The 14,536-nt window shown below is 39.0% G+C and overlaps 1 protein-coding gene across 1 annotated transcript in view; it reads right to left on the reverse strand.

Annotated features, from left to right (window-relative positions):
* Positions 1–200: 200 nt before the first annotated feature.
* The window catches only part of LOC140197010 (uncharacterized), a 227,344-nt gene continuing 213,008 nt past the window's right edge, over positions 201–14,536 (reverse strand). The window contains exons 87-92 of the mRNA XM_072256942.1: positions 12,498–12,691; positions 10,853–11,021; positions 7,936–8,124; positions 5,370–5,416; positions 3,978–4,084; positions 201–895 (exon numbers count right to left, since the gene is read on the reverse strand). Coding sequence (XP_072113043.1) covers positions 839–895; positions 3,978–4,084; positions 5,370–5,416; positions 7,936–8,124; positions 10,853–11,021; positions 12,498–12,691 — 763 coding nt within the window. The 3' untranslated portion in view covers positions 201–838. The remainder of the gene's footprint in view (positions 896–3,977; positions 4,085–5,369; positions 5,417–7,935; positions 8,125–10,852; positions 11,022–12,497; positions 12,692–14,536) is intronic.

Below are 14,536 nucleotides of genomic sequence, written 5' to 3' on the forward strand. Positions count from 1 at the left end.
AGGGTAAAGAATGAAAAGAAACCGTTCAAAGGAACTCAATAGGAGAGTTAGAGTAAGAGGTCAGATAGGAAATAAATGTGGCCTTGTTAATATTATTTACGTCAATTAAAAACATGCACTTAATTAACTAGTTGCTTGTTTTATTAATATATTCAAAATTATAATATTTAGAATAAAATTTTATAACTGTTTCCCTTAGATTAATTAACATATTTAAATGCATATCAATATGTACAAACTATTGCCCCACACAGGATAAACTATACAATTCATATTCAAAACATACTTTATCCCAAAAATCAGAATCTAAAACTGTTACAAAACATGCACAATTATTTCCAGTATCAATATAAAATATAGTCGAGTTTATTAAAGTGCTCTAAAATGTAATGTTTTAATGTTCCAACACTTAAGTATTGCATCCTTGTACAATATTGTGAAGGGCACACCTGCATTGATAGTATCCAGTTAGTTTAACAAAATCATGCATTTGTAACTTTAAAACTGTCATGAATGATAATTGACTCTATAGAACAAAGTGCTTATATGATCAGAGAGTAGGAACAAAACAAATCCATTAATACCGATAAACCTTTATGAGAGTCAATTTCATCATTATGACAGAGAATAATAAGTATTAATTTTAACAATGTTTACATTTTAAAATAATACAAGAAAATAATGTTGATTTAAAGTGTAGGTAATTAAAAATATTCAAGTACGTTTAATTTGATGAATACCCGCAAGAGATTTTTATTGCAGCAAAATATCATGTCTGTGAGTCACTTGATGTATAGTGGAGAATATCAGTGAAGTTCTCAATGGCAGACTGATGGAGTTATGGTATTTCTGAATCACTACCAGTCCGTTTGAGTGATGGTCTTTCAATTTTTATCTTTGGGGGGAAAGAAAAGAATATATTCATTAGCAATGGTTTATATTGTCATTCGGATGCCTAAACACGATGGAAAATTTAAGAACTGATTTCCAGGTTTGAAATAAGGATCTACATTAAGTGCGATCATTGGTCAGGGAAAAATATGAAAAATATCTTTCCTTCATTACAAGAAATTTCACCTTTTTGCTGAGAATGGGATAATGCATCATTCCAAACCATTTTGAGATGGCAACTTCGTGTGTAGTTTTGTCATATTTTTAAAAATGTTAAATGAATCCGTAACAATCAGCCAATATGGGGAATGTAAATGGTGTAATATAACCAGAGATACAGAAATTATCTGACATTTTTAGATTTAATTAGACCACAATATGATGCCTAATTTTTGATATCTTGTGGGACATTAAGTTGATAATCCCCCTCATTGGAAATGAAATAATGTGAGGAACTGTAATCAGGAAGCTGAAATTACCTTGGATATTATGAATGTAAATTAAAAAAGAATACTCTGGTTAACAAGATACCACAAATTAAAAGAGCATGGTATGAAATTAGAACCTCTAGATCTGGTTTGACACTTCACTTCCCTCACATGTATCCCTGAGGCCTCACTGTTTTGTGGCCTTGCAAACCAATTGAGCTGGGGGCTTGAGATTTGGTTGCTTCAACCAACCCATGAAGCTGAGAGGAAACATGGAATTGAGGCCTATTCAACTGGATTGCATGATCCAGCTCTGAAGACATGCTGCCGAAAAATACTTCCAAAAATAATTAGGAACAGCTATCCCTTGCGTTAAGATGAAGGATGAACTATGAATTGATTTGCTCTCAGATATTTGTACTCAGTGCTGAGTCCAGTGGTGGTGTGGAAGGTCAGATGCACCAACATCTAACCTCTGGTTTGTTACTGACTCCTGTCTCACAATGTCCAGGTGTGGATCTTGGAAATGAGCCCAATCTGTGTAATACACCAGGCAGGAAGTTCTAGATTGAATCATCAGCGGAAGCAGGACAAAAAGGAGATGAAAACCCAACAGAACCCATGTAGGATTAAAAGTGTTAGAACAATAAGCTTTAAACAGAAAAATCGTAACTTGGAGGGCATGGGGATAAGGGGAGCTGTTTTAATGGACTGGATGATATGCTTCTGTGCTGATGGCCTGTGATCATGGAAATGAAAGTCAGAAATGGCATAACTGTCTAATTCATTCCCCCGATGCTATATTTTCAATTTAACAGAGCGTGTGGGGGGGGGGGGGGAAGAATAGATTCAAGAGATAAACAGAAAACTGAGCAAGTTAAATTTAATTCCTGTTATACATGCTGAACCACCTTTGTACTGCAACTTGTTTGTTTCACTGGTATTCAGTTGTTAAGAAGCTGAAATTTCTCTCACGTAATTTGTATATTGCATAGATTAGCTGAGCATACCTTGGTTACAATATCATTTACAAAAGAAAATAAAGTAATTTTCAAATGTTTAAGAAAACTATTAAGATTACAGGCAGGTTTTATATCCAGCAAAGGTCTTCACCATATATTTTCATGTGGTGGGGGAGTGAGATAGGGTTGGGAAGGGGTGGGTTTTTGATATCAGAGTGCTAGCCAGGCCCTGTGGCTGTACAGATAACACACAATAATCCCTGTTTGTCTGCACAAGGTAAGTGTAGACCCCTAACTGGTAGCAGTTAATCATAAAGATGGAAGAAAAAATTGTGTTCTTTTCAAATGCACTTCCAATTTAACACCCAAATTAACTGAGGACCAAATATTTTAGCCTAACAATGCTCACATATCCCTTTGCCAGGTGGGAGTTGTAGTGGGGCATTTACAATCTTCTTTAACCTGCGTCCATAGGTGCAAATGTCTGGGTGTTGCATGTTTCTAGTTACAGAAGGGTGCTGCCTGGGATCCGACGCTGACACCAACAGGTTATGAGAGCTGGTGCCATAGGGTTGATTGGAATCCTAGTTATAATTACAACATGGGAGTTGGAGAGGGGATGGGGCAAAGAAATTTTCTGTCTGATGCCTTAGATCAGGTAAGGGGTAGGAGGATTGGAACCTGTGCCATAGCCCAGGGAACATGATGACCAGCCAAGGATCATGAAGGGTATGCAAAGGAACAGGTGAGTATCAGACGTAAAGTTGGAGACTGAAGTGTCTGCTGGGTGCCTTGGTAGATCAAATGGCCTCCAAGTGGCATTAGGTGGTGGTGTTGCAGAGAGGTGGATAGAGGGAAGGCAAAGGTGGAGGAGAGAAGATGATGGGATTAGAGAGGGTCAGTAGTATAAATGGGTAAGGGGCTTATCTACCATGGGTTGCATTGGGAAGATGGCCCTTCCTGGGACAAATTAGCTCAAGCTCACCCTTAATATTATTTACTTATTTATTATTATTTGTATTTTTTACATTTTCAGAATTCATTTTTTTGCACAACATTGGTTGGTTGGATTTCTGTTTTTGCGTGTATTGTGTTGTACAGTGAATGCTCACAAGAAAATGAAACTCAGGGTATATATGTATGTGACATATATGTACTTTGTGATAATAAATTAACTTTGAACATTAATACTCACAAATGAATACCTTATAGGAAACAGCACAATTTCATGTGCTACTGAAGCAAAAGTCGTGCAAGGGTGACCCATGCTAACAAGTACCCAATTGAAATTTTGGAATTACACAAATGACCTGTCTTAAATTTCACTTTGGAAAAACACCCTTTATGCTATCCTTCTGTGAGTAACTGAATCTACTTGTTTAAGATGTTCTGGACATGTCTTGTTGAGTGAAAAATAATTAAGAGTTGGAAAAAGAACCAAGTAAGTTGCGAAGTAAGATTGAGATAACAGGAACAAATCATAAAACCTGTTACTTTCTTACATTTCATTTCAACTTGAAAAGGAGTATAAAAGCTTGAACCATAGTGTTGGTAATTTTAAAATTAGAAGTTTACATTAATAACCATAGTTTGTGAGATTAATGCTTTTACTGGAATAACATTGCACAAAACTCAATTAGGAAAATTTCTATTATACTGAATACCCTACTGGTAACTATTATTTATTAATTTGTACCTCTGTAGCTGGATTGACATTATCAAGATGTGGCTTCCAGGTTATCGAAGACAGATTCTTTTCATCCAAAGAAGGCAAGATGTTAGTGTTGTTTAATTTAGAAGAAACTGAAATAATAAATAAATACACTTCATTTAGAGTTCCACAGGTACAATGGTGAAATAACATGAACACATTCTCCAATAGCATACCTAGTTTTTAAAGGTATGGACATAAGCTAAATGTGGTTTAGAGAAATAATCAATTTGCCTTGTGCGTATCTGACTGACATGCCGTTGTTGCTGTAAATGGTTGCATTACTGCTGGTTTGCACACCTCAAAGGCAGAGAAGTTGCTGTAACTCTGCAGAGCAGTTTGGTTGCTGATATCTGCTAAGTTTTTATTTTATCAGTTTGGTTGGTGGATTTTTATCACCTTGCAAAAGAGCAAGGCATCTCCACATATTTCACTCTGGTTTATAGAAATGCTTGATGCTGGAAATATGTTAACTGTTTTTAAGATGAATATTTCTGATTTTCTGCTGAGGTCAAATCTGGCTGGTAGACTTTTTCTCTTCATTAATATCTGATTTGAATCTACTACCCAGTTATAATCAGATATATGTTAAATTTAAACACAATATTCTGCAACTATCTTTGTCTTGACAAGTGGTTGAAATGAACTCCATTTCCTGCAGGCAAGGCTACATCGCAATAAAATCTGTCTGGAAATCGGTGTTCTGCAAAGATCTGTTCAGGGGCCCCTGCTATTTGTGATTCTTATAAGTGACTTGGATGAGGAAGTGGAAGGGTGGGTTGCAGATGACATGAAGGCTGGTGATATTGTGGATAGTGTAGATTCGACAGCATGGCTTATGGGGGTAGTTGAGCAAGCTAGTGTTTTTCTCTTTGGACTGAAGTAGGATGAGAGGTGACTAGACAAAGGTGTATAAAATGATAAGAGGCATAGACTAAGTGGAGAGCCAGAGACTTTTTCCCCAGGCAGAAATGGCTTATACAAAGGGAGTGTAATTTTAAGGTGATTGGAGGAAAATTATAGTGGGGATGTCAGAGGCAAGTTTTTTTTTACACCAAGAGTGGAATGTGCTCTGCAGGGTGCTGTTAGAAGCAGATACATTAGGAACATTTGAGACTCTAAGATGGGTGCATGGATGATAGAAAAATTGATGGCTAAACGGGAGGGAAGGGTGAAATTGATCTTAGAGTAGGTTAAAAGATCAGCACAACATTGTGAGCTGAACGGCCCGTGCTGTGCTGTAATGTTCTGGGTATTAAAATGTAAAAGTATTCAAATGGATGACCATCTCTCCAGTGGCAAATTAAACATGAGGTCACCAAACTTTGATCACAGGCTGGAGATTGAACATTATAAGATTGTGATTAAAATACTTACATGGATTACCTTGCCAAGAGAATATCTGACGGTTCTCATAGCTAATGCTGTAAAATAAAATTGATTTATTAATAGACTGGATGGTTCTGATTGGATCAGAGCTATGGCGTGATTTTTTTTTTTTTTGCACCATTTGCTCCAAGTGGAAAAGCTGCATCTCTACAAAAGGTTTTGATCCACTTTGGGATTAAATAGTTTGAGGACATGGAAATGTAGTTGGGTGAAGATTTGTCAAGATCTCGGGGATAGATTACATGTGGAATTCTTGGCATAGCCGGTCACACCCACTGGAACCATTGAGGAGGATGGACGCTCGAAAGAATGGATTGAATTAAAAGGTGATGTGGAATTCAGGTGCAAACCTGTCATAACTTAGTTTTTTGAATACAGTGTTGACTGATCATTGCTAATTTCTTGATATACTGGTGGTGAACTGCTCTGATGAAAAGCTACAGTACTCCACAAGGTATCCACAGCATTGCTGAGTATGGAGATCCAGCAATGTGTATGGTGTGGTGTTCCCATGCACTTGTTGGAGTTGTCTATGTGGGGGGGAGGAGGTGGTGGTGGTAGTAGAGGTGTGTTGAAGTAAGTATGTGCACTGCATTTTGTTGTGATACACAATGCGACACCTGTGCATTAGTGGTGTTAGATGGTCTACCAGTCGAATAGGCTCTTTTGTACAACTGATTTTTGTGAGTGTTGCTGGAGGCTAACTCAGCCAGGCAAGTAAAGAGTATTCCATATCATTCCTGACCTGTGCCCTTCAAATCTGAAGAGCAGGGATGCGATTTCCTTACTGCATGATGCCCCAGTTCTGACTTACTTTCAAACACCAGAACATCGTTTTACTTATGTTCTGGATGTGTTTTCAGTGCCCATTCTATGAGTGTTCCTCTTTCAAAAAGGGTTCATTATAGTTGTATATGTAGAAAGAGTTGTGTCATCCACAGAGCTGCTGTGCTGGGACCCTGGTGGCCAACACCTGCCATTCCAGCAGCTGTGGCAACACAATGAATGGCGACAGCAGGATGAAACTTGTACAGCGGGGAAGAATGGGCAGCTAAACAGAGGAGGAGACTGAAACTTCTATCACATAACCATAAGATCATAAGACACAGGAGCGGAACCAGGCTAGCCCATTAAATCAGGGCTGATTTATTATCCCCTCTTAATCCCATTCTCTTGCTTTCTCCCCAAAACCTTTGAGGGCCTTTATCAACCTCTGCTTTAAACATACTCACAGACTTGGCCTGTATAGTTGTCTGTGGCAATTAATTCCAGATTCACCACCCCTTGGCTAAAGAAATTCCCCTTCATCTCTATTCTAGAGGAACACCTTAGTATTCTGAGGTTCTGCCCCCTGGTTCTAGACTGCCCCACTACAGGAAACATCCTCTCCATGCACACTTTCTCTAGGCCTTTCAATATTCGATAGGATTGAATGAGATCTCTCTTCCCCCCCCCCCCCCCCCCCACCACCATTCTTCTAAACTCCAGTGAGTACAGGCCCAGAGCCATCTAATGGTCTGATATCCACTCTTGCCTCTCTTTTGTCCTTTATATATTTGGGGGAAACAAGCAGACAGAGCAGGTGCTGCCGATCTGCAGCAATGGCCAGCGTGCTCATTGCCAGCCATTATGGATCCCTGAGCCACATATCATTGTACTGAGCACTGTGCCATTCACCTCGGCCTGCCTGGCACCACTCCTCACAGGCAGGCTCTCTACACCAAGCTGCAGGGACACCAACTCAGGGCAAGGGTTCATGTCAGGTTTCTGGTGCAACAGTGCACAGACACATTATAGGACTTCTTTAAACCATGAGGGGAGACGTAACGATGAGTGTCCAGACTGGAGGGCCAATTGTGCAACAGCAAATCAGCGTTCTGCAGCATTCAGTATAGCAACAAAAAATATGTAGCAGGTCTCATTAATTTCCAGTCAATGATAATCCTCAGAATAATCCTGCTAGGGGACGTGATAATCTTAATGCCTTAATTAAAAAAGAGTTGCTGGTCACTTGCTCTCTTGTTGGAACTGTATATGGCACTTATCAGATGAAGTGGGTATAGAGGAACTGAGAAAAGGGAATGGCATTTTTACAGGTGACAGGGTGGGAACTGACAATTATCAGTCTGTGATTTAAGGTTGTTTAGGTCCTGCTGCAGGTAGGTATGGTCTGATTTATTTACCAATGAGCTGTGAATGGAATTGGACATTGTACAATCATCAGAAAATGCTCAATTCTGATTTTTGAAGGAAGGAGACCTTGAAAGAAACAGTCATGAGTCAACTACAATGATATAGATTTGGTCTAGAATGACATTAAGGTACGGTTGACATTAAGAAATATAATTTTGCTCATTAAGAAAATCACAGCCTATGTAACGGTTACTTTTTTCTCTCATTATCAGCTGCAGTATTTACAAATCTGATAGACTGCCAGAGCAGTTTTATTTTACAGACCACTCTGGCTTGGTGATAAGCATTATGGAAATTAATGCCATAATGAAAAAAGGTATAGATGTTCAACAATCCTTTTTGAGCAATATAAATAATATACCTGTCTGAGTCATTTGAGAATCTTGATCTTCCTGATGAATTGCACTTCCACACACATAAAAATATGGCTAACATCAATAAGAGCAAGAATGCTAAAGCTCCAAATAAAATGCCAAAAAAGGCCCTGAGATTTATTGCTAGGTGTTCACAGTGTTCACCGAAACTGTCATATATTGTGCGTGGAACACATCTGAAAAAGAAAACATAATTGCATTAGGCATTGTCAAGCTAGCAATTCAAAAGTTTAGCAAGTCTATGATGAAGACCTCAGTCAGAGGGCAGGCCCAAAACATCAAATGTTTATTCCCCTCCATAGCTGCTGTCCGATTTGCTGAGCTGCTCCAGCCTTTTTGAATGTGTTAGCAAGTCTATCACAGCCATTCTGTTTTCAGGTTGCTCTTAAGCATTTTTCCGCCAACAGAAGTATATTCTGAAATTTGTACAAAGCATATTCTTACAACAGCAAAGTAGTAAATCAACTTGTTTTGTTCTTTTTTTGAGGATTCAATATTGGCCAAGGTACCAAGTTTATCTCCCCAATCTTTCCTTGAAATGGTGCCTGGGATTGTCATTATTACTGAGAAAGCAGATGGAACCTCAGTTCAATGCTTCAGTCAAAGACAGCTCTTTCACTGGTGCAATTCTGAGCAATAACTGTGTTTTTTGTACTTAGTTTTTTTCAACTTTGATTTGAAAATTAACTTTCTTGCTCAGAGGCAAAACTGTTACCCATCGATCTTCACGCTGGCATTTCGATGTATCTTAAAATTCCGCCTGGAAATAATTCAAGTTAAACCTAATAAAGGAACTAGATACAAAAACACATCATCACAGCTGTGCATGATAAATTATGATTTACACATTCAGCAATTTTTAACCATGGATAGGTAAATAGCAGCTGAGAAATAATAAGAGTAAAAAATTCACCGGAGCCCTAACATGGTAAAGTGGATTCCAGTTAATCGGGGCAACCTCTTATTTGGGACAACCCTTAAAGAACAAGAACTAATTGAGAAAATTATTTTCCATATAATTGGGACAGGAGACTGTTGCCGAACAGGTTCTAACACACATCAGTCGTGTGCACTTGCATGGTTGTTAGACATTGCACCATGCTTAGAGCGACCAGTTTTAAATAGTATCAATTCCGTGTGTTTGTGTTCAAAAAGCCATGACTTTTGTTGCTGAAAGTCGGTGAGAAATAAACAGTGAGACAATACGGAACTGTTTTGCTCACTGCAGTTTCAAACATTCAGGCTTCGAGATGTGAGAAATGGCCAGGAGTGAAAATGAAACGATTTCACTATTTCTACAAGTCAGGAATTAAGAAGAATTTGAGGGTATCAACAATCATCTTGAATGTTACAATGAAAACGAAGATTTGGAGATGCAATCATTGAAAGTATTGTATGAGGGCGGTCCATTACCTAAACTTAGATGCACACTGATTTTGTTCATTTACAATCAATCAAAAGAATACGAATGAATTTCTCTGTCGATAACTATTCTGAACCAATACACAGTTTTATGGTACTGTAGTCGTATTATGATCTTCTAATTTGTTCTGTATTTCATTTAAATACATGATTTCTTACTCAGTCAAATGTTAGTTTGCCTTTTTTAAAATATCTTTTTAACTATTTCATGAAATTTTGGCTAATTGGGACAGCCACTTAATTGGGCCAAAATGTACTCGTCCTGATATTTCTCAATTAACTGGAATTCACTGTAATTGTTGCAGAAAGGTCGGATTAGGGAGGCTGAGGTTAAGCAAGATTGCCAAAGGCTTGGCTGTTTTCACTGAGTGAGAAATCAGTGACCACCCCTACAACTGAGATGCAATTAATAATTCTTCAAGGGATTTGCCAAGCCTCATAATGATGGTTAGGGGGTGGTGAGTGGTCAAAGACCTGGTGTATTGGTGCTATGTTGCATAATGTTGGGAAATTCAGCAGCTGCTCAGTTTTTTTTGTTATTTCTGAAGATATTTAGGAGTTTCTAAATGTTTTCTTTCCCCTCAGTTCCATGTAAATTGAACCGAGGGTTCTGGAAAAGCAAAGAAAAACACAGCAGATCCTTGAAATCATAAATAAAAATAAAATACTCAAAAACACTCTACAGGTTAGTCATCCAGAGACTCAAAGTATGAGCGTGAATCTGAGAGGTTAATGCTGCTTCAAGCTCTTGTTTTTTTTGGGGTACTGTTAGCTCAGTTTACTTAGATGCTTAAAGCTTAAATATTTTTGTTAGCTATTTACAATCTGAGAGGTCTCCTTGGGTTTAATACAATTTCGGTGAAATTTATGATACATGGGGCACTATAAGGAATTTTACTGAGGGAAACATATCTAAAATTTAGCAGATAGAGAGTTTTGTTAGAATTACAAACCTGAGCTCATATCAGTATCTCCTCTAATTATAGGTACTACTTGACCTGTCCATTATTTCCAATAGTCACTGTTTTACGATGGGGCTGCTTTCACAGAACAAACATTAGAATGACCCATATAAGTATGAAAATTAAAATCCAAGGCAGCATTATACAGTGGATTTTTCATTTCACCATCGAGAAGAGATTTTCAAAAGATATATAAACACAAGAACCTCTACAGATAATGGAAATCTAAAGCAACATACACAAAATATAGGCTGCATCTATGGAGAGGACATTTCAGGCCAAGACCTTTCTTCAGGTCTGGAAAGGAAGGGGGAAGAAGTCAGAATAAGAAGGTGGGGTGAGGAAAAAGAGTATAATCTGAAAGGTGATAGGTGAAGCCAGGTGAGGAGAGGTAGGTGGTAAGATATATACAAGTTATCAATGACGTTCGCCTACAGCAGTGACAATTTGCACACAAATAAATCAATTTCCTTGCACTTTGGTGAGAAACTACTCAATGTTTTAAAATATGTCTTCATACTTGCACATAGGTCCAGCTGGCTGATGTTGACACTCTGCCTGATTGAGACAGTAGTCCATGTCACAGGGAGATCGGCAAATGACTCCATGTTGCTCATCCCATTGAAGTATGTAACCAGAAAATATAGTATTATTGCAGCTGAAGTAACTCAGTAGCTGGTTGCGAGTTACTGTAATGAAAAATAAGTTGTTCTATGCTTTAATGCTGTTGTTAATAATGGATTCCATTACCAAGAATGTTTAGGAAGAGCAACATTTCTACTCAGTACTTTGAAGAGTAATTGTGCAAAGGTTGGTTATCTCCCTGCTTTACAGATAAAATCAGAGGATAATAGGTAAGTCTTGATTTTTCAAATTACCATCTATATTACTATTCTGAGTTGTTCTTTTCCTGTCCTTGCACATTTTTCTTAAGAATAACTTCATGCACATATTTAGCTTAGTTAAAACAATTCTAAAGTATGAATCTATATTACATTTTATTTTACTAACAGGGTAAGCAATAACTGATTTCTTTTGCTTTTGAGGATTGGCAATTTAATGTTCCTTTGAGGATAGGCAGACAACAAAGTCCTATATTAATAAAACAGAAAAATCTTCTAAAATCTATTTTCAGGATTTGGACATTGTTGAAATGGCTAACATTAGTTGCCCATCCCTAACTTTCCTTGCGAAGGCGATGGTGAGCTACTGCAGAATTTCTGTTGAAGCTACACCAAATACCCAAGTACCAGGTAGACTGTTCCAGAAATATAGCTCAATTATGATTACAAAATTGCTTTTCTGAGTTTTGTAGATAGCACACACTGTAGTCAATGTATGACAGTGGTGGAGAGAATAAATCTTTAGGTTTGGGGAAAAGGTACCAGTTAAAGGGCTGCTTTGGTTTGGATGGTAGAATGTTTCCTGGAGTTGAAATCAGCCAAAAAGGTGTAGTGAATCTCATCATATTCCTAACTTACACCCTCAAGATGATCTTGGGCAGTCAGAGTTGAGTCACTTGACAAAGAGTAACAAATCTCTCACCATGTTTATGTGGCTGTTCCAGTTTCATTTCTGGTCAGTAGTGACACAAAGTAAGGGGTACAATGGGATATGTGTTTATTGTCTTCTGTTGAAGAATGCCATTGCCTTGTACTTACGTGGGACAAACATTACTTTTCACCTATCTGCCCCTGTCTGAATGTTATCCAGACCTTCTGCAGGAAGACTTGGAGTGCTTCTTTTGCGGAGGAGCAAATATGTCCACTTTTGATCTTATGATGGAAGGAAGGTCATTGATGAAGCAACTGAAAATGGATGGGCCTAGGACAATGCTCATCAGTGCTAACCTAGGGGTGGGATATTTGACCGCTGGCATTCATTATCATACTCCTTTGTGCCACTTACGATCACTATAATATTTAATGCCTGACGTCAGACTGCTTTGATGCTCAGAACTAAGCTACCAAAGACACCCACCTAGAACACATTTTGTGCTTTTGCCAAGTATTGTTCAGAATGGAGGAGCACTGATTCACGGTAGGTGGTTGTTCTTTTCTCAAATTACGAACTTAACTTAAATTCCACGGCTGCTGTAGTGAGATTTAAACACCTCTGGATTATTGGGCTATTTCACCAAATAAGTGCTAAAATCTTCTACTTACGTTTAAATACATCCTGAATGTCACTACTGTTTAAAGGTGCAAAGTCAGTAACAGGAGTTGCAGCACGTTCTGCATTGTTGAAGGCAGTCAGAATTGCAGAGTGCAAGTCTTCATTTAGAAAATCAATTACAGTCCTGTTTCCATTGTAATTGAAGAAACAGTCAGCTGAAGCAACCACATTTCCTTCCCGTTTCCTGTTTGTGTATGGCAGATACATAAGTTAGTCATCTTGTTTATACATTAATTCATCAATTGTATTTACTTATTGACACTAGAATGAACAAAATAAAACTGGTTGTAGTGAGAGGTCTGATGTATCAGTAGAGGAACTCCACACAGTTCTGTACTTGTGCATCATAGTGAGCAACAGTTGAAGAAACACAGTGCAACTCATCAGTAGCTCGATAAGGAAGGACCCTTTCCTTTAGCCTGATCCTACCCAATAACTGGCTAATTTATTTTAGATTGAGTTCCCTTTATATACATTAAAAAAAAATCAAAAAACGCAGGATGGGATATTCATATCCCTCATTCCAACAGGTCCTGAGCACTTGCTCGAGACTGCCTTGATGTTGGGAATGGCACAGGGCTGTCTCGCAGGGGTTTTCAAGTGGGCATCCTCCTCCCTCGATGTTTTATCGATTAGTCCACTAAATCTCTGGAGGGCTCGACGATGACTTCTGGCTTCCTAGAGTCACCCCCACCCACTGTGTCTTCCCACATTCTTGATGCTATCCTGGAGCCCAGGAGAGGTCTTTTCACTTGATCCAAAACTGGTGACTGCTTCTTTGCACTGCCTCTGATGCTTGCCGATCCCTAGCTCCTTCAGCAATTTGATGGTGGATGTGGCTATAAATCGCCTACAACCCACTTTCACAGGACAAACTTTGATTTTCCAGCCTCATCCCCGAGCGTCAGCTGCTAGATCAGCATAATGTAGCCTTTTGCGCTCATATGCTTCAGCCACTGAATCCTCCCACAGGACTGTGAATTCCACGATGTAGACGATGATGAATTGGACCAGGGAACAAAGTCTGGCCTAAGGTTTGTGGTAGCAATTTCCAGTGGGAAGATGAGTTGTTTATTGACATCCACTAGCATTTTCCAGTCACAGGCCATGTTCATCTGTCCTATTTCTGGCTTAGGAGGGAGATTAGTTATCTTTTCTCTCCCTACCAGATGAATGCTGCTGGTGTCAGAGCATTAGTCGTTCCAGGAGACAAGAAGTTGGTTGCTATCCTCTTGGTCTCGATTGCTGCTGTCAGACTCTTCAAGACCTGGTTGTGACACCATGTGTATCTGCCTTGTGTGAGGTTGGTTTTGCAGCTTGCCAAGATACGCCTGAGGGTTGCCGGAATTGGGCACAGGGAACAAGTTGGGTCTTCACCGAACCAGTGGCTGAGGTTTTTTTTTTGTGAGGGAAGCACATCATATGTAGCTCTGATGAGAAAGCTAAATCTGTTTGCAGCCATTTGATAAGGACTGTGCAGCATTACTGATGGTCTTGTCACAAGAGTCTTTGAGTGTTATCTGTAGGTGCACCTTAGAACACTTGAATTCCTCTGTAAGGCCAGTGAAAGGTAGTTCAAGGACTGCTTTTTACCATGGAGACTGATGTTACTGATACACCTTGGGACACCAAGCCACTTCGTTTCGAATGACGTGATGGTTCACTCAAGTTTCTTCACGGTTGTTAGTGGGACCTCATAGACAGCGAGTGGCCACATCATCAGGGGTAGGAGTCCAAACTGTAAGCACCAGAGCTTCGGTTTTCCAGGCAGCATGGTTTTGTCAATGTTATCCAGGCTGTTGGCGATGTGTTGTTTTAGTTACTGCACCTGCTCTTTGTCCGTGAGGCTGGTGTTATACTATCTACCTAGGCTTTTGACAGGCTGTTCAGATACCATTGGAATTGGGTCATCACCGATGAAGAACTTTGTGTCTTTCAGCACTTGCTTGACTATGGAGATGCTTCGTGACTTGCTTATAGAGGAACTTTCATTGAAAAGGAGATATTAGATGTCTTAGCAGACCTAACA

This window comes from Mobula birostris, chromosome 4 (assembly GCF_030028105.1).
Source record: "Mobula birostris isolate sMobBir1 chromosome 4, sMobBir1.hap1, whole genome shotgun sequence".
Classification (NCBI taxonomy): domain Eukaryota; kingdom Metazoa; phylum Chordata; class Chondrichthyes; order Myliobatiformes; family Myliobatidae; genus Mobula; species Mobula birostris.